Source organism: Balaenoptera borealis, assembly GCF_965194805.1.
Source record: "Balaenoptera borealis genome assembly, chromosome: 7".
NCBI classification, from domain to species: domain Eukaryota; kingdom Metazoa; phylum Chordata; class Mammalia; order Artiodactyla; family Balaenopteridae; genus Balaenoptera; species Balaenoptera borealis.
This window is the reverse complement of record NC_138864.1, coordinates 103,387,768-103,414,197: the sequence shown is the minus strand read 5'-3', so window position 1 is coordinate 103,414,197 and position 26,430 is coordinate 103,387,768. Positions and strand designations below refer to the sequence as shown.

The 26,430-nt window shown below is 39.9% G+C and overlaps 1 protein-coding gene across 1 annotated transcript; it reads left to right on the top strand.

Annotated features, from left to right (window-relative positions):
* Nucleotides 1-238: 238 nt before the first annotated feature.
* Nucleotides 239-26,141, top strand: GPR37 (G protein-coupled receptor 37). Its single transcript, XM_082399558.1, has 2 exons — nt 239-12,078; nt 24,859-26,141. Exons 1-2 carry the CDS (start codon nt 11,053-11,055, stop codon nt 25,675-25,677), a joined length of 1,845 nt encoding a protein of 614 aa, XP_082255684.1. The 5' UTR covers nt 239-11,052; the 3' UTR covers nt 25,678-26,141.
* The last annotated feature ends 289 nt before the right edge of the window (nt 26,142-26,430 follow it).

Below are 26,430 nucleotides of genomic sequence, written 5' to 3'. Positions count from 1 at the left end.
GGGCCACTCTTCACCGCGGTGCGGGGACCGCTCTTCATCGCGGTGCGCGGGCCTTTCACTATCGCGGCCCCTCCCGTCGCGGGGCACAGGCTCCAGACGCGCAGGCTCAGTAGTTGTGGCTCACGGGCCCAGCTGCTCCGTGGCATGTGGGATCTTCCCAGACCAGGGCTCGAACCCGTGTTCCCTGCATTAGCAGGCAGATTCTCAACCACTGCGCCACCAGGGAAGCCCCGAGTGGTGTCTTCTGATTGAAGGTCCTCATCTTCTTTTTTACACAAACCACACCCATAATGCATCATTCACATTTCCAGTTTGAGTTTCATCATAGTAGAAAAAGAAGTTAACACTTGTAAAGCAATCTAAAAGTGTAAACATTTTAAGTTTTTGTCATAATATTTTACAGTTGTCTCACTCGCACTTAATTTAACAGCATTTTAATCAATTCTTTATAAAATATTCAAAGAAACATCTTTATTTCATAGAAACATCTCAATTTTTATATAATGTTAATTTATGTAATTACAGTGACAAGAACAACTGGTTTTCACAGGGGAAGAAACAAGCACAACTGAATTTGACTTTGGTAAGCAACATAGGTCAAGGAGCAAGGAGAGAGCAGAAGAGCCCAGGTTACCTAGAGGACAGTCTATCAGCAATTGGACAGGTCATCTGCAGCCTGTGTTTTACAGGTAGAATGAAGAGCATTAGTGAATCCAACTTTGGTTAGTTCTAATCAAACAGTTTTCTTTTAAAAAATTACTTTTCCTTACTTTAAAGATAACATGTTAATTATAGAAATTTTAAAAAATATGAAAATAAAAACCACACAAACACAATGCACCACCTGGAAAATCACTCTAAATATTCTCCATCATTACTTCAGTCATTCTAAATCCATAAAGTTCTTTTATGCATGGATCACATACAATACAATAGTTTAAAAAAATAGTCCATGTTTTTAGCTAATAGTGCATGTATGAATATACCCTAAGATATAACAATATGTACTTATAATGAGCCTGTCATAGCTCATAAATATTAGTAGTGATGTTGGACCTAAAATCAGAGTTTCTAGATTTCCTTCTCTTCCATAAACATCCTATACAAAAGAAAGATTTTTTATAAACTATATAAAGAATGTGAATCACTAATATGAAAATTATATAAACATTTAAAACACTTATTACTTTTTTGAATATTATATTCTTTAAACAGTGCCTTAACCATTTACAAATGAAGATACATGGGTAACATTAGAGACACTCCCAAGATTACCCTGCTAGGTAATTAATGGTAGAGTCAGAATTAAAACCCAGATCTCTTCTCCATATTGTAATATATATTGGTACCTGTGAAAAGTCTAGTCTTCATGATCTAGGTGAACAGTCTGCTGTAATGGTCTGAGGGTATGTATTTTCCTAAATGTACTTTCCTCTAATAAAATGGCATATTTCTAATACCTTTAAATATATTTCCCATTAATAATTAAAAATTATAGCAATTTTATAAGCAGTTACAGAACAGCAATAAAATATCTTCAAAAAACAAAACCCTGAATTGCTTTTTCAAAATGGTACCTGAAATTAAAAGAATTTCAAACTTGTTAGAAGTAAAAGCGCCCTGTGTTATTGCCTCCAAAGTCTGGTACATAATTTTGAAGCCCAGTTTTAGACTGCAGACAACTCCAAGTTAAGAACTACCTCGGCTCAGCCCACTTCATCACGCACCTAGCACAGCGTCACATAAAATGGTGCATACTTGTTGGTTGACTGACTGCCTCCAGTCATTTTTTTTCAATAGAATCTCCAAGTCTTTCTTAAATGTTGTATGTATTTTATTTCTCTTCATCTTGAGCGTGGAAGAAAGAAATGCTTTCTCCACACACCTCCCATATTCAGTGCCAGAGTCAGGTAGAACTGTTGTCCTGAGCTAAGGACCTGGGACAATTAAATCGTGTGGTTGTACTTCCTGTAAAAGTGTGTGTAGCTGGTGGTGAGACAAACAAGTGGCCCTTGTAAGAACTTCAATCTCTTCATTGATATTCAAGCAACTAAAACAACTCAGTCCAACAGTTACCGAGGACCTGCTGCAGGTCAAGGTGTGCTTTGAATTTATATACATTCCCTTTTCAATCATTACAGCAAACTTGCAAGTCAACAAAGTGATCACCCCTGACTTTTCCTGGTCAGAACCCCTTCTCATATTGGGAAATGCCCCCATAATTCTTCTGTGAACTCCCTTCTCTGTCTAACATAACTTGCAGGTGTCTGTGGAAGCTGTTTATTTCAGTTTTGTGCATGCTCTCTGACCACATCTGAGAGACCCAGGTATGATTATCTGACCATGTCGGGTCCTTTCCTCAGATATTGGAACTAGAAAAGGGAAGTTAATATCTTTCTCCCTCTAATGATTGAATTCTTTAATGTGTAAATGTGTAAGGTGTCGGCAGGTGTATTTTATCATATGTTTGAGGTGACAAAAGAGCTGGGATGCTGGAAGAAAGAAAAAATCGCAACTGGCAGAAAGAAGCAGAGACAAAGGATGGATCAAGGTTCGGATTAGTTTCCTGTGCCTCCATTCACTTCCATCCCATCCTCAGGGCACTCTGTAAGCCCTCCTTGCAGGGATGTGCCCTTTGAAAATGGTTGGTTCTCAAGTCCATTCATAATACCTCCCTTTATTGCCTCTCTGACCTGTCTCTCTCCATTTCTACCTTCAACTCTATTCCCAGCCACACTGTACTACTGCCACTATTTTAAGTCTATCACGTTGAGTTTTAGTTCTGCCCTCGTTTTCCCTGGATGTCCAACCCTCCCCTTCTCCCCTGCCTTCCCTACCCCCCCAACATTCATCTGTAGGTTTACAACTTTCTTCTTCAAGGGCATCAACTTTGACCCCTCCTCCAGTCAGAGTAAAACACCTTTTTATGTTTTCCTAAGCAACCCTCACTTTGCCTATTTTAGAGCTAACTTTGTCATCGTATATTCTAATTAAATGCCTACGTGCTTGACTGGATTCTCTGTTACAGTGTGAGCTCCTCGAAGATACAGATCATAACTGTTTTTCTCACCGCTATACATCTAGCACACATAGCACTGTTCCCGGCACGGAGCAGGCAAGCAAAAAGTATCTTTGAATAAATAAAAGATTAATATATATTTTAATATCACAGAGTAAGGAGATCTCTAAGTCAAATATTCCTAAGTATTGTGATTGAGCACTCTTCAAAAAATAAAATTGATGTTAAGCTCTTTTTAAGAACAAAAATTCTCATACACTATTCCTAGCAACACTGAACCACTTGTTCTATACACTTCCTTCTTTTTCTCTTCTCCCCATCTTGGCTGGAGTCAGTCCCTCTTCTTACAACATGGTTTCTTCCTCCTACACTTCAGTAATTAACGCCCACCCTCCTGCCCTATTACCTTCCATCTCCTTCAGGAAGCCTCTCTGAACCACTGACTGGTGGAACTTCCTCTTCACTCTCAAAGAACTTGGTTTTTAGTTCAAATTCGATTTCTACCGCACTGCATGATATAGGGCAAGTAACTCACCCACTTTGGCCTCAGTTTCCTTATTTCTAAAATGAAGGGGTTGAACTAGATTAATCATCTTTAATTTCTTTTTTAGCAGCCAAATTCTCTTAGTTTATACATGAAATTCCTTTATGAAGTCCAATCTCTCCATTAATGGAAGTCTTGTCAGAGAGTGAATGTATCTTCTCTCCAGTGAGCTAAGAATCATCTTGGAATCATGGAAACTACCCCAGCCTACATTGCCTAAAAGAGGCCACCCTTGTGATCACCAGGGGGTGCCTCTCTCAGAAGGTAGACCACTGCAAGGGGCCTTGGTCATATTATCACTTAAGCATCCTCTCTCTGATGCAAGAGGAGCTAATCAGCTTCTTTGTTATCTGCAAGTGGAAATGAAAGCCTTCCCTTCTCCTAAAAGGGATGCTCAAGGAAGGAGATTGAGTTCATAAAGGCGTGAACATGAAGCCAGTCCTGAAAAAGCACACTGTGGACCAGCTGGGGCCCTGGAAGTAGCTGTGCATGGGAACCAGAAAATGCAAACACTAAAGAACCAGTAGTCTCAAGTATCCAAATTTGATTACCTTGGGCCACATCTTAACATTTTAACTTGACCATTCAAAATTTCTGTCATCAGACCAATTTGTTGTGGTAATAATACCCAGTCCCACCCTCTCCACACACTAGGTTAAAAATAAATATAAAGCAGATCTCCTTCTAAAACAAGTGAACACAAATCAGAAAGTTTATACTGGAGAAGACCATGGTTTCCTCTTTGTTGACCAATCTTTGCGGTAGAGTTTTATGACTCTCACAAAGCAAACATTGTTTTGGCACCATGTATATTTCAACTACTAATCAAGAAAATAATGGCTAAAAGTGCCAAGACTCAAGGCTTAGATGAATCCATTGGATCGATTTCTTTGCTGGATCTAAATTTAATAGCTTGCCAAGAGAGCCAATCAATGATGCATTCTTTTTAAAAATGATTCTATCTCAGTGTTTCACTTTTCATATAGAAATGCATGCTCTTCCTCACTGGCTTTGTACAGAAAAATTACATTCTAGTGAATTTGCTAAAAATTCAAATTTACTAGTATTTTAAAATTTTAAACAAAGACCATGCTTCTGTGGTTTAGCTTGACTTGCTTTTATACTCGAATATCATTCAGTATCAACATTACACAGAATATTGCTTGGTCAGAGATGGAGCAAAAGTAGAATAGGATGATTTGTTTAGGAGAGTCTTAGAAGGAGTCTTACTGATACAAAATACAGCTTGGATCCAAATAATGGAAGAAGGAAGTAAAATAGGTACCGTTATAATATCACATTTTCTTTGGGTAACTTGAAAAGTTCTGCCTACTGTGGTTATTTACAGGATTTAAAACTAATGTGTTGTAACTGCTAGGGAAAATGTATTATTTGAGAAGTTATGAGGGACAAAAGCCCGAGGTGGTCTGGTCTCCTGCTATATCATATTGACTCAGTGCCAACCAAGTACCTTTGCTTCTCAACACATTACCATCAAAAGGTGGGGCTGCATTTCACAGAGAATTTACCTCTAAAGAGCCGAGAAAGGTTAGAATGTTTGTTTATGTATGTGTCAATGAATCTTCAATTTTACCCTTTGTACCCTTTACATTCAAATTTCTTTTTTTTTTTAAATTTTATTTATTTTTGGCTGCATTGGGTCTTTGTTGCTGCGCGTGGGCTTTCTCTAGTTGCGGCGAGCGGGGGCTACTCTTCATTGTGGTGCACGGGCTTCTTATTGCGGTGGCTTCTCTTGTTGCAGAGCACGGGCTCTAGGCGCACAGGCTTCAGTAGTTGCAGCATGCGAGCTCAGTAGTTGCAGTGCGTGGGCTCGGTAGTTGTGGTGCACGAGCTTAGTTGCTCCGTGGCACGTGGGATCTTCCCAGACCAGAGACTGAACCCATGTCCCCTTCATTGGCAGGCAGATTCTTAACCACTGCACCACCAGGGAAGTCCTCAAATTTCTTTCCAATTAAAAAAAAAGACTTGATTATGCAATATAGTGTAGTTTTCTAAACATTTTATGTATCCCAACAGCTACATTTTCTTCTGTCATAGTTAAAGAACTATTTTAATTATTGTTGATTCGTTTAAAAATTTAAATACTTTAACATTGATATTTGATTTTTAAGGTAGACATGATCATGTTGGTGTTTTATCCCAAACAATACCATTTTTCCCATTAATTAATTCTAGTTGAGCTCTCATATGTGGCACGGGGAGGGGATGAAGCAGGTAGTCAATAGAGGCTTCTAAACTAACAATTTGCAATTTAGGGACAGAGAGTTTGCAACCACAAACTGTTTGTAAAAAGAGGTATTTTGAATCTCAGAACATAATAGTCTGCTGGTTGCATGTTACAGTTTCTTTTAGAAAGTGGTCCCTTCGAATTCTATGAAGCCAAACAAAAGGAAAGAAAAATTACTTGAAAAGTGAATTGGGTGCTGAGTAAAACTTCTTCCCTTGTTCAGTGATGTATCTTAGAACCTGAAATAGTAATTTCTCTTATTTTGTCATGTGCCTTTTTTCAAACACTAAATGAAGTGTAATAGACTGTATAGAAATGCCAAGACAGGTAACAATTCACACGTTCTCTTTTGTATATAAAGTCAATATTATATATTATAAACCCTGTGGGATGCTGACACAGAAAAATCCATGTTCAAATCAGTTCTTGTACAGATAAATGACCTCTGATGTAAACCAGACAATGATTAGCCAACATCTTTTCTGATCTATTTCTCTAAAACAGAAACTACAGAAATAGATAAATTGTGACTATTCCAATTTTAAAAATTATAGTTACATATGAGATAAGCTTTGAGAAAAGATTTGAAAGACTTGTTTTTCTTTTGCAGTGAATGCTTTCTAACTTTTCTTATATAATAAGCCCACTTTAGACTTTTACGTATCAAGCATGATCTCCTTCAAGGCTTTCATGTTCTTGACGGCATTTAAATGTTGCTAATAGCAACAAATAGTTGAACTACTAAAAACAACAACACAAATATTGTCCATTTGTAAAGTCTTTTCATATCTGTGTAATCATCATAACAACTTGGGTGGGCAGAGCTGAGAGGAGATATGGGTAGCCTTGTCTTACAGATAAGAAAATTGTGTTTCCCAAAAGATAAATGATTGACATTGTCCCAGACTCCAACAGGGTGGTTGGAGGTGTCTGTGATTTTATTCATGGTCACAATAAGTCTTAAGGAGCCAGAGCATGGCACATCCAAGCTGGAAGGCATCATTGTTCAGGTTAAGGAGGGAGCTACTTATGAATAAGAAGGTATTGTTTCAGACAAGCACGGACAGCCCTTTCACCAGGATTTTCCTAAACCTCTCTCCAAGCTGGCTACCTCAGTGCTCCAGCTTACCACTTGGAGAATGATGCCCAACTCAAGCCAATTACATATTTTTCATTGTATTTTCTCCTGTCTCTCTAGATATTCTTTTTTTTTTTTCCACTTCAAAATGTGTAAGGAAATAGAGAGTAAGAGAAAAGAGTAATGGATGGGGAAAGGTTGTCCCTTTAAAAGGATGGTCAGTGAAAGCCTTTCTAATAAGGTGATTTTTGAGTACTTACAAACATATATCCAGTAATCCCAAAGAAAATCTTGACAAATTGAATTCAACACCATCTGTTTTTAAAAAAAATACTATAGCATACGATAAGGCTTATCCCTAGGAATGCTAGGCTAGCTTAACATTCAGAACATTTTTAAAATAATTTATGAAATTGAGATATTTAAGGACATGGATCACCTCTTTTAGTCAGCACTGTACTGGAAGTACTTAACAATGAAATAAGACAAGGAAAACAAATGGTTGTTGTAAAGAAATAAATTTGGTGTTATTTGTAGATTAATTAAGTCTACATATAAAATTTAAAGTTATTAACAAATTTTAGAGCTACCATATGTACCTTACCAGATATTAAGACTTATATAACTGCAGAAATAAAAATAGCATGATGTTGGTACAAGGATAGCCAAATAGACCAATGTAACCAATGAATAGAACAGAAAACAGGAAAGCATACGTAAACTTATGTGGGAGTTCAATAAAATAAGAGAACTGTCATTACAAATGGTAGGAACGGTTGGGCTAGTTGACAACCCATATAGGTAAAAATAAAATTATATATATTTCTTCATATTATATATAAAATATATTTCATATTAAAGACCTCAATATGAACACTAAATATTTAAAACTTTGAGAAGAATTTTTAGGAAAATGTCATTATGACATCAGAGTAGGAAAGATTTAATAAGCAAAACTCAAGAAGCAAAAGTATAAAGGACAATAATGCTAAGTATTTCTAAAAGTTTTACATTTCTGAACCAATAAGGACACCATCAACAAACTAAAAATCAAGCGACAAGTTGGAAGCAGACTGTGGTGCAGAAGTAGTGAGATCTAGTGTCTATCTAGGATGGGATCAGGAATGTCACAAAAGAAGAAACCCAACTTACCAATAAAAGGTGGAAAGATGCTCAACCTCACTAATAATTATAGAACTACAGATTACAATAACAATGAAATGCTATTTTACCTCCATGAGACTGGCAAAAATGAATGACAATGACAATATCCAAACAAAACTTTGAGGGGATAGGAAGAAAAGGGGGGCTCTCATATCCTGCTCTTGGAGAAAGTAATTTGTCAATACCTTAAAAAGCTGATGGTGTTAATATCCTATGAACCTGAAATATCATGCATAAGTATAAACCCTAGAGGAGCTCTTGCATGTGGGCACAAGGAAACTTCTATGCTTGCTTTTAAGAGTAAAAAGAATGGAAACAACACAAATGTTAACCAATGTAGGAATGTAAAAATTAACTATAGCATATTCATAAAAAGGACAAACTAGACTTACATGTATCAATTAGGCTGAATCTCAGAATTATAAGTGTAAAAGGAAAAGAGCAAAATTCAGTGTCTTAACTATTCCATGCCACCATTTGTGTAACTCTTAAAAAGCACACAGAACAGCATGATAAATCATATATGATCTAGCATAAAAGTACAAAATATGTGGATGAAGAAATACACATCAACTTCAGAATATTAGTCACCTCAGGTGATAGAGAGATGGGAATAGGGTGAGAGAAATCTTCTACTTTAACTGTAATACTTCATTAAAAAAAAATTCAGGAGGGGGTCATCTGGGTTAGTTGTGAACAAGAAAAAAAAGTTGTCAAAATAAAACCAGAGATATTGCCCCATTCTCATCTCATTAATTTTAAGTCTTGGTTATACATGTGAGCTATTTTTTTAATCCTTTTTTTAAACTCTAGATCACATTAATGTGTCACTAATTTCCACCTCTACCCAGAGAGAAATTCAAGTTCAACAAGGAAATAGCTTTTGCACCCTTCCCAGAAACTCCATTGCAATTGATAGGTGGCTTAAAGTGGCTTAAAAAACACAAATTCATTATCTTATCATTCTGGGGGTCAGAACTTTAAAAATGATCAGGCACGGCCTATTCCTTGCCTTTTCCAGTTTCTAGAGCTCTCCAGCATTATTTTAGCTCAGGGTCTCACTTGACTCAGACCCTCCTACCTCCCTCTAGCACGGACCCTTGTGATTTCAATGGACCCACTTGGATAATCCATGATCTTCTCCCCATCTCAAGGGGATGAGAATCCCTTGAGAAATCACATCTGCAAAGTCCCTTTTGCCATGTAAAGTAACATTTTCACAGGTATTAAGAATTAGGATGTGGACATCTTTTGGAGGGCCATTATTCTACCTACCACAATAGGCATTATTTCTCATTGTGTTTTCTCCTGTCTCTCTACATATTCCCTTTTTTCAAAATGTGTTTATTTCTTCCTCTATCACTTGCTCTCTCTTAATCAGTTTGTCTGATATTTGTCTGTCGTATTAGCTATATCCTGACAGCTGTGGCCTGAGTGTGGGGTTTTATAGTATAAAAGGCTGGAAAGGCCTGGTCAGCCAGGCTGGAAGTTCTGTTCAAGCTAATTTCCCCCTACGTATCATTTCCTTCTACTTCATCAAACAAAACTACTTTCATTGTGGTCTGGGTGGTTCTAAAGTAACCCCTGGTAGGATGCCTCCTAACCCCGTGTTAAAGGGAAAGGGGTATCCTTCGCATCCCCACTCTGTGTCCCACTCCCAGAACTGCTCATTCTCTATGATGGAAGCCTCTGAGCTTCCTTTCTTTCCCGTCCTCAGTTCTTGGAAATACCTAAGGAGGCGAGCGCCTCACCTTACGACTCCCTCGAGGACCCAGGCCTGGAGGCGAACGCACGGATCTCTCCCCACAACCCGGCTCTGGGACCGGTCAGGCTGGTTCAGACATCTGGGGAATTAACATGTCCCGCCCATCCCTAGCCTCGAGCCGCGCAGGCTCCGCGCCTCCGCCCTTGTTCCCTCGCCGCTTCCAGCTCCTACGCGTGGAAGCCGCTACAAAGGGCTTGAATGAAACGTGTGTGGGTTTAGTGACCTCGTAAGCCACCAGGGGATCCCGTCTCCCCACAAACCAGCGCATCTCTCGCAGGAGGCTGAGGAGGGGGAGGAGGCGAGGAGCGGAGCGCGGGGTTTCGCGGGCCCGCGCTGCGGCTGGAGCGGCGGCGAGGGGCTTCCTGGCCATGCACCGCCTCGCCCGCGGCGGTTCCGGGCGCCACACTCTCCGCCCGGGCTGCGCCCGCTGTCGCCGCCACAAGCTCCTGCGGCCGCCGGCACTGTCCACCGAGGAGCAGAGCTAGCCCTCCCCATCACCGACTCCCTTCTCCGCGGAGACGCGCCGCCCGGCAGCCCGCGCCGCCCCCTGGTCAACTTTGAGCAAGAGGACAAACAACTTTGGCCGTGGCCGCGGGCTTCGCATCCCGCTTCTCCTGGTCCGCAGGAGCCTCGCGAGTCGCTGGGGTTAGGTGGGGCGAGAGTTTCCCCGGCGCGTCTGCGCGGCGTCTGGCCGTGGGCAACCTGTTTCCAGCAAGCGGGAGCGGGAGTGTGGCTGCTAGTCATCTGAAGGTGGGGAGCTCGTTTTTCTTTCCCTTGAAGCGCCCTCGTCTTGCTGCTGGATAAAGCTATATCGAAAGCGTGTAAATAGGCAGAGCAACTGTTAACAGGAAGGCAACCGCCCCAAAGGCAGGGAGGAGCGTGGGGCTTCGTCCGGGCTTCTCCCAGTCGCAACATTAATCAACAGTCAGGCGTTGGTTGCAAGTTTTCAAGGTCAGCCACCGGCAGCAGCGATTCCCTCTCTGAATCTTGGGGATACGCAGCGCTCGGGTTGGCTTGGGCTGAGAAATGCACAGGACACCAAACGAGGAAGGATTGTAGAGGGGAAGGGCTGTGACCCCAAGACCCATCCCCCCAACCTCCCCCTAATCTCCCGTCCCCCGCTGCAGGGGCGGGGGTTAGTATGTGACATGTGTCTAACTCTCAGCGGCAACTTTGGCAGCAGGTGTCGGTCCTAAGCAGGAGCCGCCGTTGCCGGGTGCGCCCTCGCCCAGCCATGCGGGCCGCGGGCGCGCCTCTCGCCCGCACCTCGCGGCTGCTGCTTCTGCTACTGCTGGAGGTTTCCGCTTCTCCTGTCCTCGGGTCCGCCCCTGCGCCCGGGAACGAAAATTGTCTGGGGGAAAGCTGTTCACCTACACTGATCCAGCGTCGCAGCAGGGACGCTTGGGGACCGGGAAATTCTGCAGGAGACCTTCTGCCAACCCGTGCGCCCAGGGAGGAGGAGCTGGAGGCAGCGGTGCGCTTGGCGCCTTCATGGGACCCACCCGCGGCCCGCGGCGGTGACCCAGGTGCGGGCAGAGGGGCGGAGGCGTCGGCAGCGGAGCCCTCGGGACCTCCAGCCAGACCACCTGGCGCCTGGAGGTGGAAAGGTGCCCGGGGTCAGAAGCCCCCGGGTACTTTGGGGAGAGGGAACCCCACGGCTCTCCAACTCTCCCTTCACACCTCAGAGGAGAAGGAGAAGGGTCCCAGAGGCGCTGGCATTTCTGGGCGCAGTCAGGAGCAGAGTGTGAGGAAGGAACCCGGAGCCAGCGACCTTTATTATTGGCCAAGGAGAGCCGGGAAACTCCAGGGTTCCCACCACGACCCCCAACCCAAGACGGTCAATGGACCGTCGGGGCACGAAGGGCGGACGATTGCACCCCCTGGCAGGGCGCTGGCTCTGAATGGGTCCTCCCTCGAAGGAGTTCACGAACGAGGGGGTCCTCGGCGGGGGAACAGCACGAACCCGCGCTTGCGACTGAAGAACCCTTTCTACCCACTGAGCCAGGAGTCATACGGAGCCTATGCGGTCATGTGTTTGTCGGTGGTGATCTTCGGGACCGGCATCATAGGCAACCTGGCGGTGATGTGCATCGTGTGTCACAACTACTACATGCGGAGCATCTCCAACTCCCTCTTGGCCAACCTGGCCTTCTGGGACTTTCTCATCATCTTCTTCTGCCTTCCGCTCGTCATCTTTCACGAGCTGACCAAGAAGTGGCTGCTGGAGGACTTCTCCTGCAAGGTCGTGCCCTATGTAGAGGTAATGCCGTCCAGGGGGTCTCAAGCTACGGGCTTTATTCATTTCCGGGATTGATAGCATCAGACCGGCTGCTCCACGCACCTACCTGGCTGCTGAAGCCCTTCACTTTTTCTCAGGGTCCCTCCCTCATTTCTCTTGCCAATCATTTATAGACATTGGTATTTACATACTGGGCACAGGGGCGGACCTGAGCAGCTTTGTCCACTCACTTTCAAACTCATCTGCTCCAGGATTGGGAAATAATTATGATCTCATAATGTATAGAATTGTTTAGATTTTAAATTTATCTCTCTGAATTATGGTTTTATACATATAGATTTCTGACTTGGAGACTATCAGAGATTCTAGAGTTAATAAGTAGCCAGTCCATGACTGTCATTATTAGAACCTAGCAAGAAAAAAAACCCCTGCATCACTTATCTACTAGGTTTCTAGTGCTCCAATATGATTTCTTCCCCAAGGATATTATCACATTTCTTCTTAAATATCAAAATTGCAGTAATAGTTTATTTAACAAAAGAAATCTGCTTTTCTTTGTTTGTCACTTGGCCTGGATATATTAGTAACCTCCCAAGTTAGTTTGTCTGGCTGTCTGCCATGCTATCCCACCTAAATTCGTATGTCATTTCTGTTTCTCTTTTTTTCCTTCTCAATTTTGTAACCATTTTATTTATTTTGTATGAATGAGCTTAAGCAAAAATAACACTTTGTACATCATGGCACAGAATTTATTTAACATTCTCAAAGTATATAGTATATATTTGTCGTTTGTTAGAGTATAAGGGATTGGCTATTTTTCCAAGACTAGACAATTTCTTAAGAAGAAGGGGACACATAATAGGTTCCAAACTTTGGAAACGAAAATCTTTGAGTAAAATTTGACTGTTAACATCCTACAGCTAGTGTCCTTAACCGTTATTATGGTAGTTGGAATTTGCTCTTTAAATGGCATTTTTTTTAAACACCAGCTCTTGGAAGGAGCCCAAGTGCTTTGTTGCCAGTTGTGTTTTTAGCCAGCTGGCCCTTGATTTACTCCATTCACACTGCCCATTTCATTTATGGAAGCAGAAGAAGGGAAACTGTAAATATTCCAGAGCCCCTGATCCTGTCTGGCACCAGGGCCAGTGACACTATGTTCAACATTGTTCCAGGACCTAATGCTAGGGGACAAGTAAACAGAAAACCATACCTACTTAGAAGGGCCAAGGCAAGAGACTGTAAATAAGACCCTCTGTTATCCTGGCAGGGATCAGATGCAGGATCATTCCATGCTTGCTAAATCAGCTGTTGCTACTTTACCAAGATCTAGGATTTCTCTTGTTGCCAAGCTCCAAGTAGCTCCGAAACACTGAAATACTTGGTAGACAGCTCATTTTTGAATTGCAGAGAAGGAAGTGAAATTTATGGAAGAGAATATGTGTCTACCAATTGCCTTTTCAAGGTCAATTTCAATTTAAGATTTCTCTGATTGTTTGAATAATGCAGAAGAAATTGACGTATGCAAAAAAGAGACAAAAGTAAACTATAAAGTGAATAGGAGAGTTACCTCCAATAAGAGGGAAGCATACTGGCTTGTTTTAAATGTACTGGACAGGATGAAATCATTATACCTTAGAGGGAAAAGCAATAAAAAGGATAGAAAAAAGAAACTGGGGAAAGAAAAAAATTACCAAAGTTCTTGAAAAAAACTTTAAAAGAAAAGAATCCCATTCAAAGTCAGAAAAGAATATACAAACTTCGGCTAGTTTAATGAGACCTATGAGTTTTGAGTGATGGTATTTATCATGTATGTGTTTTAATTTTCTTTCTCTCTAATTCTGAGGATTTTAAAAAATGTATACTTTCATTTGTATTTCATTTTTAAATTTAATTCTCAGCTCCTTAAGAAAAACAATTATTATTTTTTACTCTCTATTTCCCCCCTTCTTCATAGCCCTTTTCTATTTTTTAATTATTGGTACCAGGCTCTTTTTTCCCCCTGGAAAAGCAAAGGCTTGGAGAAAAAGATTCACTCATTTGTTTTTTCTTGAAAAATTAAACTATAATGTACATTTTTACTGTTAGAATAATGAATAAAAACCTTAAGATTTAGTGTTTCTGTATCCGTACCTAATCCTAGTCTTCTGAAATAATTCTATAATGTTTCATCATACTCTGTGAAAATGATGATCAGACAGTAGTATCAGCTCCATACTTCCTGATTATGAGGACAATCCAAATCTCAGAATAAAGCATTTCTACTTCCAGGAGGCACTGCTGTTTTCACAGAAGTAAGAGGGATCTAATGCCTATTCCATGTTGGGTTTCTGGAAAAAAACAGATGTTAATGTGGAGATCTGCTTCAGGAAGTTTATTGGGGTGTGAGCTCAGGTTCAACACCTGTTAGGGAATGAAGGAAGCAGGACTGGGCAGAGAGGGACGTTGAACTGTGATGCAGATGCCACAGAGACCTCAGCTGACACCACAGGGAGCTCAGGGCTGGGGTGGTCCTAGAGGGAGGTCCTGAATGGAGGCAAGACGGCCCAGCCTTTATAGCCCCTAACAGACCAGTCATTGGATGCAAGTTGCTCCCAGGAAGGGGGCATAACCTTGAGCTGGGTGGATCTCTTTGGTTAAGGGCAATTCCTAGAGAGGGATGCAGCTAAGAGCCATCAACCACCCGTAGTCCCAGCAGCTGGGGGAGATCAGCATTTCATTCCTAAAGGACTTTTGGGAAGAAGCAATCTGGGTGGGGAACCATAGCAGCCACTACAGTGGCTTTTGAATTACCACGTTAAATTAGAACCAGATGGCATTCTAACCCAACCCCCTCATTTTAAAGATGACACATGACACTCAGAAAAGAGAAATGACGATCCTACGTATACATATTTAGTCAATGGCAACCAGACCCTTGTTCTCAACACTTGATGTTGATATTTGTTTAGTAGGCAAACATCTATGAGGCAAAACAGTGTCCAGTGAGTGTTTTCTTTTTCTTTCTGCTCCTTGGCATCTTTTAGAAAGATTTTTGTATCCAACAGACAGGAAAAATAATAAGCCCCGTTAACATCATTTGTTATATGATGAAATTTGTAGCTCTTTATATTCTTAAATTTCATCGTTTCCCATAGATTCCATAGTTGGTAGCTCATTAAATTTTAAAAAATTGCAATAATCTGAGACAATGGCATTTTTTCATGTGCCAGACATGATTATTTTAATAATCAAATAAAGATACATAGGTTATATTTTATGTTCTTAAAAATCACAAAGTGTTCTAGATTAGGGAGGACATTGCAAATCTTTTTGAAAACTTTCTCCCTGATTTGCCCTCATTCCAAATCTTTTTCTTCTTGACCACAAGACTTCTGAAACTTACTTGACATTTTATCTCCTTTATTATCTAGATTTTGCCTTTTCTTTACTTTCTAGTCTCTTATATTTATTTTACTTGTTGGATATTCTTTTCTTCCCACCACACACCTTCTTATTGATTTATAATGTATGATTTACCATTTTTCTAGTAGTCTTTTTTGCCTTTTTCAATGTTTTTATTTTTAAATTTTTCTTAGTTACTTAAAAATTTTAACCACGATTAATTTTTATTGATCTTTACAATTTTTCTCTCCCATCTTCTCCTTTGCCTTCTTTTCCTGCTCTACCACAGTTCGTTTTTTCTACAGCTTGAGTATTAGCATAATCTTAAGGAGGAAGTAGAATTGGGGGGAGAGTTGGGTTTGTGTAGAAAAATAGGTGTTTCTTCAGCAGAAATTATAGGTCTTTGCAATTCGCATTCAACTCTTCTTTTTATTTCAATTTGTTGACCAAAGCTTAAGGAGAACACCCAGCTTCCAGAGTCTCCCTCTAGAAAGAGAGGTTTATTATAATACTGCTATGAGTGGGAACACAGTAGGAACATTTGTAGTTGATAATTTCTCTCTTTCTGTCCCAGGATTATGATGTCTCTGTGGCCTAGTGATAAGTCCCATAAAGCAGACGGAATGGTAGGAAAGGGGGATAGGAGAGAAGGAAATCTGGGTGGATGGTGGCCATCCTAACAGCCACGTCATTTTAAACTGGTTTGTCAGAGACTCACCAGAAAAAACTATACTCAAAGCAATAGTTGTATGTAGAGAGAGAGCGTGTAGATGTGGGTTGGATATGGAGGTCTGGGTGTAGATTGCAGTAGTAGAATGGCAGAGGAGTTCCCTACCACACCATTCTCTTAGGGATCTAAAAAATGGTTAAAGCCAAATAACTCAGGCATTGAATGTGGCTACTAGAACAGCTCTCTGCTAATTATTTGATGAAAGCCAACCAGAGTCAGTGTATCACGTGATCCAGATCCACTGCTAACTATTTCCATTTGGATGTTAATTGGACATTTTGAATAATATAGACAGCTCCTTAGTTTAAAGAACGCAAAGCTTCATGGTGAGTGGTAGGGAAGGAAGAAGGCTTCAAATAGTTCTAAGTTAACCCCAGATCTAACTGTACTTTTATTTTCCTGGGATACAAGATTCCTGCATGAGGGTGGGGGGTGGATAAAGGGAAAGCATCTCACCAGGGCCTCTGGACCAGGGATGATTTGTGAAAGGTCTAGAATCTTTCGTGATGAAAAAAGCCGGATTCTCCAATGGCTTTAGAAATACTGGTTTTAAACTGAGTGAGCAAATGACTTTTTCATAGTCTTAGACTGTAGCTGGCACTGACAGATACGAAAAGAAGGGTACTGAAGCTGAAGATGATATTGCTATACAGTTTTGTGAGTCTACACAGATTTCCCTAAAACTCCTAGATTCAAGTACTAGCACATTGATCACGGCAGACAGTAAATTTGCTTGAGGGGTGGATTAGCCATTGGGTATTCTGATAGACTTTTAAGTGGAAACACAGTTTTGTGAGCCACTTGAAAGTTGCTAATAATACTATCAGGGAAAATAGACACACTGTGTGAGAATGGTGCTTAACAAATATTGTATGACTTCCTATTAATCCCTTTATAATAATTTTCACATTCCCATGCAAGTGACAGTATTTGGCTGATAACTCCAGCAGAAAACAAAAAAAGTATAAAGTGTGCTCCTATGTATAACTCCATTCATGAACAGTGTACGGTGAAGTTTACTGAGTTTGGGTTCCACATAAGAAATAAAAGCTTTATGATACTCAAATGTGAAATTCAAATAATTTCCTTGACTATTGATTGTAATAAGAATGTCATCCTTTTTTAAAGCTTGCCAATGAAGTATAAACAGGAACATGGATTTTTCTTTACTTGCCTTCTAGAGATATTAGTTGGCATTCAGCTTTTAAGGATTATACACAAAACAGCAGCACCCAATAACTGATTAAAGAACAGCTTGTATAATTCATTATTTTCTATAGTTCTTTTCCATAGATGTCATCATTCATTCATTTATATACTATCCATTCATTCATTAAACATTTATTGGGCTTTTCTGCTATGCTAGATACTATGTTAGGAGGGAACAGGAGTGGAAGAAGAAGGGAAAGAGAGGAAAAAGTTTCCAAAGATGAGTAACATAGATATGATACTGCTATTATAGACAGGTGAAATCATGTGCTACAGTGTGATGAATACTATAAAGTAGGCTTAAACAAGGTATTATGGAAGTTCAGGCATGGCTCTGGAATGGGTCAGCTCACGTTTATACTTAGTTATGACCAAAGATGGAGAAATTCAAGTGAAAACTATGTTCCCTCTCATTCTTTTTCAAGCATAGTCTTACGCTTAGTTTTCATAAATGCATACAGCCTAGAGCCATGGTGAAAAGTTACAACTATGAAAGTCTTTTAATTCTTGTTTTCTCAATTCTTCCTGGGATAGGAGGTCTATAAGACATTTGGGCAGATGGGACAGTCTTAGAAATTTCATTTAGAATACAGAATTATTCTAAATATTATTAAATATTAAATTATTATTTAGAATACACTGCCTGAGATAACCATTTCTGCTTTAGAATTAGTCGTCCTTATTAGCCATAAGGACATTAAGTAAATCAAATTTTTTAAAGTTTATTTAAATGAATTGCTTAATTAGCAATGTAATAACAGTACATTAAATTGAGTCCTTTTCTTCTGAAAATCTCTAAAACGTACCTCTCGTTTGATTTGACCTTAGAGAACATAGGAAGAAAGGCTGACTTTAGACCCTATTATAGAGTCGGGGAAAGGGAAGCATAAAGAATGGACCTTCCTGAGAACCGGATTAATTTCTCAAGCCCACAGTCAAAGTGAGGACGTATCCTCAGTTCCTGAGGGCTGCCAGTGTATCTGGTTATATCAACAAAATATCTCTCAAGAGTGAAAAAGAAGCAAATATTTCCACAGAAGCAAAATAGATCTGAGCTTATGAGTGTACCCAAGGCTGAGGAAGTAAGGGTCTACCTTGCCCTTCACCCTTGTACTGCATGGGCCTTGAGAGAGTGATCCCACCTTTAATAGCTCTTCCTACATGCTGCAACTAGGTTTAACAGTGTCCCATTGGAAGCACAGGGATCTGAGTCTGGGATGTGGACCGTGTGGGGAGAGGGTGGGCAGACAGCTATGCAGGGAGGTTTGTCTCTGGCACTGCATTTCTGTGTCCATCCTCCAGGGATCCTCTGTCTTTTTTTTTTTTCTTAACCACAAATTGACCTGCCAAGGTCCCATAATTAACTCAACCTTGTTGCCAAGACTAACTCTTAAGTATCCTTATGAGAATGGTATTCTTTGCGCCAGAAGAGATGATCTCACCTATAATTTCAAGGTTGAGTGGAGAATGGAATTGCTACAACCTCAAATATGGGCCCTTTCCATTTGCAAAGTAGGTACAGATACTTTCCACAAAACCTCCAGAAGAACCGGATATCATCACAATTCCAGACTTATTCTTGAGACAGAACACTTTCAGTTTGTGAATTTATGATGGTTTTCAATGTGCCCTGTCAGCACACTTGAATGGTTGATAGCGTGAATGATGCCAAGGTCACTGATTTGATCCTAGCCTAGAATGAGTCGTTTCAATTAGGTCTATGACTGTACGCAGGGCTGCCATTTTTTTACTCCCTTCTCGTCACTCCCTGCCTTCAGGGAACTTTCCTCCTACCTTTACTGTCTTCTCCTTGGTTCGGATTTCTCTTATAGAGGAAAAGCATCTGTTAACTAATTCACAGTAAGATGTGAAATTTAGAGATACATGCCTTTGAAAGAGGAATGAATAAAAAAAGGGTACTTCCTTAACCTACTACCGACAATGGAATTTTGGTTAAGAACAGAGAAATTTTGTCTTAAAATGTGGTTTCTCATAATTACCCAAGCACAAATGGATGAGGCCAACTCTGATTTTGTCTTTAGTTTAGGTTCACCATCATGCAAATCAATTTCATTAGTCACAAGAAAAAAAGAGGTGAAAATTTGTTACTGTTCTTTGGAAACTTGTCAGACCCTTAGGTGCAAAACAGAAATTCCAGTTCATTTTAAGATTGATTAGAAACATCATAATAATATCAAGGGTTGAAATGTGGACTTTGAGCTTGTGGGAAATATTACATTTTGAAATGAATTTCTAATTATTGAGAATAAATATGGAATATATAAATGCTTTAAGACCTGTTGATTCCAATAGATGGCTTCCATTTTAGGACAAATGATGTTCATCTTGCTTCATTTGCATTTTTGCACTAATGAGCATTGGCATATTTATAATTAAATTATAACATTTTAGATAAGTTGTAGTAAAATGATTATTTTTTTTTAACTGAAAAGGAATGTACTTCTACAGAAGTCAGAAGTTGTCATTGGTAGGAATGTCAAGGTGGGACTATAAAGGTAAAGAAAGATTTATAGGGTCAAGACAAATTTTAGGATGATATACTGGCTTTTAAATAGTCTCCATTGTTTTTTAAATAAGTAAGAGCATGTTATCAAGTTTAAAAAAAAAGGGAGGAAAGTTGAAAATGAGGCAATAATGACAGTTGATATCTTCATTGGAAATCACATATAGATGAAATAGCCTGGATATAATAGAAATAGATAGATATTTATGATATGTGACTGTATCAGATTAAATCTCAGTGATACTGATAAAGGTAAGAAACCTTCTTTTCAACGGTGGAAGAGTGGCCATGAAGGGCTCTGTTTCATTTCAGAGATGTGTATGTCCTTGTGAGGGTTGAGACAAATCTCTCCTACTCTATATTTTGGTTTGGAAACACTAATGCAAGTGTGATGATTTGCATGCACTCTGAAATGAAGACCTTTTGATAAAGGCCATCTCATTCGCAGCAGTCTGATAAACAGGGGCTCTGAGAAACATGCTGTCTCCACTGTTGCTCAAAGAAGTGTCTCTGGTGGGGAAGTTGCCCTGAAGTGTTGCAAGGATAAGGATATGGAAAATGCAAGAGGAAGCCAGGGCACACAAGCTCAAGCCATTTAGAGTTTCAAAGGAAACTCTACCCTGTGCTCCTCGTGCTTTTTTCCTGACCGATTGTTAGGTCTCTAACCATGGACTTATAATAGGTTATCATTCATGGCTCAAATGAATGGGTTTTGTTAACAATAACGCCCTTGTTTCGAGAGTTACTTGTATACAAAGGACAGCACATAAATAGATGCACTTAAACATCTTTTTGAGGTAAAATATAAGTTAGGCTAGAGTAAGTTGTCATGACTTTGGTTAGAAATTTTCCTGTTTTATAAAAATCAGTGTATTCCAGCCACTTCACTGCACTTAAGCATGTAGATTTGATTTCATATGAAAGAATTTTTGCTTGGAAGTACATCGGTCTTTTCTTTCCCCATCAGTGTTATCACTGATGTAGATCAGAGGGTTTAGCAAAAGACACTGTTTATTTGGTATGAGTTGTACCTTCATAGCTTAACCTCATTCATAAAGGTTTCCTATTTGTCTGTCTGCAGTAAGCTTCTGAGAAATGGAGCAATGGCTAAAACAGGAGTTCCATAGATGACTGTTTTTCTTTCTTTTTTTTTCGGCCACGCCATGCGGCATGTGGGATCTTAGTTTCCTGACTAGGGATCGAACCCATGCCCCCTGCATTGGGAGCGTGGAGTCTTAACCACTGGACTGCCAGGGAAGTCCCGACTGTTTTTCATAAAGTATCCACGTGCTCTTTCTTCACCTCATTTTGAATGAACTTAATATAGTACTAGGTAAAGATGGTGGCCAGGATTTCCTCAAGGCTGGATGTTTGTATTGAGTTAGCACCTTGAGCAGTGAGGAGAACATTTTGACACTGGAGCTGCCTCTTTCCCACGTGAGTGTCTCCACTTGCCCTGTGCCTGTCCAGTGCCTTGAAGCAACGCTGCAGGTGACCACAGGTGACCACAGCTGCCCACAGCCTTACCACTCTGGATGTTGACTGGACAGGGGCTGAAGTAGCTTTACTGTTGTTATTCCAGGACACAAAGAAGAGCAGAATATTGCTGTTGGAAGAAAAGATTTTAGATTTTGTTTAGATTTTGTTTTAGATTTTGTTTATTTTGTTTATTTCGATTCTCTAGTGTCTGTATTTTGATGCCAATCCCCTCAAAATTCTCAGTACCTTATTTTCCTCACTAGTTAAAGATTTCTGCTTCCAGCTTTCCTCTGATCTTGATTCTCACAATTAATAGTCTTGTCTATTCAAAGTGTTTACAGTTCTGCTTTTGTTGATGTTCATTATTCCTTCCATTGCAGTTTAATTAATAACAGATTGCATCTCACTCATTCCAGCTCTCAGAATATTGCTTCAAAGAACTACCCATCTAAGCTAATGCTTAACTGCTTTACTCCCAAGAGCGTATTTCCTAGTGATATTGAATTTTAGCAATCAGATATGGTCATTAAATGCAGAAGATCCAGCCTTCATGATACAGTTTTATAACTGTATATAATCGCACCATGCATCTTGGTAGAATTTCTAATGAGCTGTATGTAAACAAGTACATTTAAAAATTGTGATAGAAATCTTTTCATGTTACCCCAGCATTTAGCATTCTAATTACATGGATAGATTCCCTATCTGAGTAGGCAGAAATTAGCCCACCACCCATTGTCCAGATGATTTTTATCAATTAGTTTCTGAGGCATGCAGTTAAGCCTTTACAAAGGTTTACAGTCTCCTGTAAATAATTTGGGAAAGTACTGAGCTGGGACCTTGTACCCTTTTTGCTCTTTCACATCATAAAATCAAGTGTATAAGTGAATTTACAGAAAAATATCTGGAGTAATAACACTGCAGGCAGTGGCAGCAAGAGGGAGTAGCTATGTGGGACTGGCATTTGGGCTGTAGTTGCTGTTGGCAACTGCGCAGTAAGTGCTATCTGCATTTGGGGCGGTGTTTGCCTCAGCGGTTCCTTTAACAACTCTCTGTAGCTCTTGTGACCTTCCTGGACAGTTCACCCCGTTTCAGCTGGATCCTAATTGCAGAGGATCCTATCAGAGAGAAGTACAATTTGAAAATAGGAAGCTGGACACAGGAGCTTCCTGAAATTTGTGTATGACAACTGGGAAGGTTCCCTCAATCCATGATTCGTCTAATATGTTTGAGGTCCTCAGTACTGAAGCTCTTGGGAGTATGGCTGAAGAACTGAGCGTCTTCAAATAAGATACAGTATAGAAGGCTTCCTGAGCGAAAAATTGAGGCACATCTTACTCTTGCTTAAAATTTGTCCTGTTTTTTTTTTTAAATCTTGTGAGATGAATTATACAGAAGCTAGAACCCCCCCACCCCCTTTTTTTTTTTTGCTTTTTGAAGCAGTTGAACATCTTTTAATTAAGAGTGGATGTGCAGCACCGTTTATGATATCTAAGGAGTGGTAATCTAACACACCTGTCTTGGTACCTGTCCACCCACATTCATTTGTTCTTTGCTATTACCTCTCATGAAATGCTTTGTAACAGACTTGGAGATAGGTATGCAAATGCTAGCTCCTGTGATAATTGGTCCAGATTTTAAATCTCTAGATTTAAAATTAAAGAGGTTAGTTGGGGAGAAGACGCTATCTCCTGTGTGTTGTGCGTTCTTTGTAAGGAATGATAGAAAATTACCAAGCACATAGATGTTCTGAGCCTCTAAGAGATTGCTTCTCTTCAGAGTCTCGTATTTTCAAATCACCAAGCTGTCCTTTTATCAGAAATGTTATTCATAATTTAAAAAGAATGCACAGCATAAACTTTTGTAGCTTTGTATTTGTGGACTGACTCAGGATACAGAGTGACAAGGAAACATGCACAAGATTTGCCTCAGTGAAGACAGTGCAGAAAGCCTTGCTGAGGATTTGTGTACATTTGATGGCACGAGAATTTTTTTGTTTTTGTTTTACAGTCTTATAGAGAGATGAATCAAAACATCTGAAAAGCTAATATGTAAATTAAAACTTTCAAAAATCTGTAAAATAAAATACAGCAATTTCCCAATAATACTGTTCGATGCAGACCTTTAGAAAATGGCACATCCTTGTCAGATCTGCATTCAAACTATGACATTAAAAAAATTACTGAAATTAAAACAAAATCTGATTTTAAGACAGTTGCATAGTGTGGACTTCAATTTTAGAATTATTTTGAGTCTCTAGCAGAGATGCAAAATATATTTCCATCAAGTCAAACAACTCACTAAGTTGAAAGTTAATTTTAAAAATGTGAATGTAGAGATGACTCTTTTTTCATGGCAGGCATATTAGATTGATGTTTCTTACACCCGTGTTTATGGGAAACTTCATGAATTTTGTAGTACAAGAACTGTGGTTATAAGTTCAACCGTGTCCTCTTGATTTGCCCTGATCTAGACTTTGTTGGTCATATTTTGCTTCATTTTTGCTTTTCAAACAGTTAACCCCTCATTATATCTCATTTTCAGACTGTCTCCACCAAGTTATGAGAATAGTCAGGACGTGGATACAGTGTCCTTATTTCCCACATGAGAACTAGTAGACACTGACTAATGTGTAGTGTGTAAGAAGAGAGATTGTTTGACATTGAAACTCTCGTAGAATCCACAAGGCAAGTTGTCATCGTTCTGGGGAGAGTGACAGCTTGAATGTAGTAAATAAACAATGAATGTTTTGAGTACTAAAATTGTTAGGACAAATGGTTTTCCTTTTGTCAACATGATCCCTTCGAGTTCTAAATATGTAGACATTAATGTATATTATATATATGTATGTATGTATATATTTCCTTGCCCCTTTGCCAAGGCATGACTTATGCTTGTGCTTCTTAAACATTCCCACTTAGCGGGCAGGGGAGAATGAATGCAGGTATTTGGGCTATACCCCAAAGCATCCATCCACCTAGGGAACTTTCTTTTAGTCTCCTGGTTTATCTTAACCCTCATGAACATTTTACATCCTATCCATTGTCCTTGTTTAAATATATAAATAAAAACTCTATTTATTAAACATGAAGTTATTTTAATTTCCCCCCAAACAGTGGGGTAAATCTGATGCTCTCAGATGATTACTGTGTTTATCTGTGACTTGACAACCACCTCGCCCCTCTAAGTTGACTATGACCTAGCTGATCTTCATGGCTCCTTCCAGCTTTAATATTTTTTGGCTCCATGACCCTGAACCACTATATTTCTTCTTCTTTTTTTTCTTCTAGTTTTATTTGTTGTCCTTACAATGATTCAGCTGAAGTCACCAACCCGGTTACTCATGCCTCATTCCAGGAAATTGTTTCCTTTTTTTCTTTTTTCTTTTCCGTACTTTTTGCCCATCTGTATTTATTGCCGAACGTTTTGATCTTTCAGAGATGACCCAGGAAAAATATATTCTGTGTTCCTCCTGCAGGCTGCTTCTCTCGGAGTTACTACGTTCACCTTATGTGCTCTGTGTATAGACCGCTTCCGTGCGGCCACCAACGTCCAGATGTACTACGAAATGATAGAAAACTGTTCCTCCACAACCGCCAAACTTGCCGTTATATGGGTGGGTGCTCTCCTGTTGGCACTGCCGGAAGTGGCGCTCCGCCAGCTGAGCAAGGAGGACCCGGGCTTCAGCGGGCGCGCCCCCGCGGAACGCTGCGTCATCAAGATCTCCCCGGATCTCCCCGACACCATCTATGTGCTAGCGCTCACCTACGACAGCGCCAGACTCTGGTGGTACTTCGGCTGTTACTTCTGTTTGCCCACACTTTTCACCATCACCTGCTCTTTAGTGACTGCAAGGAAAATCCGCAAAGCCGAGAAAGCCTGTACCCGGGGGAATAAGCGGCAGATTCAGCTAGAAAGCCAGATGAACTGTACAGTCGTGGCTTTGACCATTTTATATGGATTTTGCATTATTCCTGAAAATATCTGCAACATTGTTACTGCTTACATGGCTACAGGGGTTTCCCAGCAGACAATGGACCTTCTTAACATCATCAGCCAGTTCCTTTTGTTCTTTAAGTCCTGTGTGACCCCTGTCCTACTTTTCTGTCTCTGCAAACCCTTCAGCCGGGCCTTTATGGAGTGCTGCTGCTGCTGTTGTGATGACTGCATCCAGAAGTCTTCCACGGTGACCAGTGACGACAATGACAACGAATACACCACAGAACTGGAGCTGTCACCTTTCAGTACCATACGCCGGGATATGTCCACGTTCGCGTCCGTTGGAACTCATTGCTGAAGCACAGCCTTTGGTTTGCTTAGGTTTCTTTATTTGTTTCATTTTCATATCCTGTGAAAGTTTTTACTTCGTATTTTTCCTTAGTGGGAAAACATGCAAAAAAGGAGAGAAATATTAACTACTGTAGAACTGATTTTGCAAATTAATATCTGTGCTTCGAAAAAAAAAAAAGTTTATATTTAGTTATTTAAGAAGTATGAGGAGGCCAATAGTTTTAGATCATTTTATCTGGTATGGTGCTAATATTTTATTTGAAAAAAGTGACTGCACCTTAATTAATTGCTAACTTTCTTTTGTTCTTTTAAAAATATAATCACTGTATATTGATTATAGCCATGTGATTTTGTAGGCTATTTTATGTTTGAGTTGTGATCGAAAGTATATTGTATATGGTATCGTGAGGTGAGTTGTAGTTAAGAAGCATTCACAAAGTAGCACCAAATAAATTACACTTTATTCTTTAACGTCATTGTCAATCTACTTTTAACCAAGATTCAATAAATCTTTTAATTGCCTTAAATACACAATTACTGATTCTATGCACATTTAAAATCAGCCTTATTGTTTTATAATTCTATTTTCCTTTAAGGTGGGCAATCACTATGATATAAAGACATTTTCCTAACAGTACTATTTTATATGCATGATTCATAAAACTCTACTGTATGTTTAAAAAATTGTATTTTTAATATTCAGCTGGAGATATAAAATTACTTCCAAATATTTATAAAATATGAATAGATAGACAGCAGA

Excerpts from the sequence above, each read along its gene's own strand:
- GPR37 (XM_082399558.1), top strand. The coding sequence starts at position 11,053 with ATGCGGGCCGCGGGCGCGCCTCTCGCCCGCACCTCGCGGCTGCTGCTT. Across the intron at positions 12,079-24,858 it reads AGGTCGTGCCCTATGTAGAG|GCTGCTTCTCTCGGAGTTAC; the intron begins GTAATGCCGTCC and ends TTCCTCCTGCAG.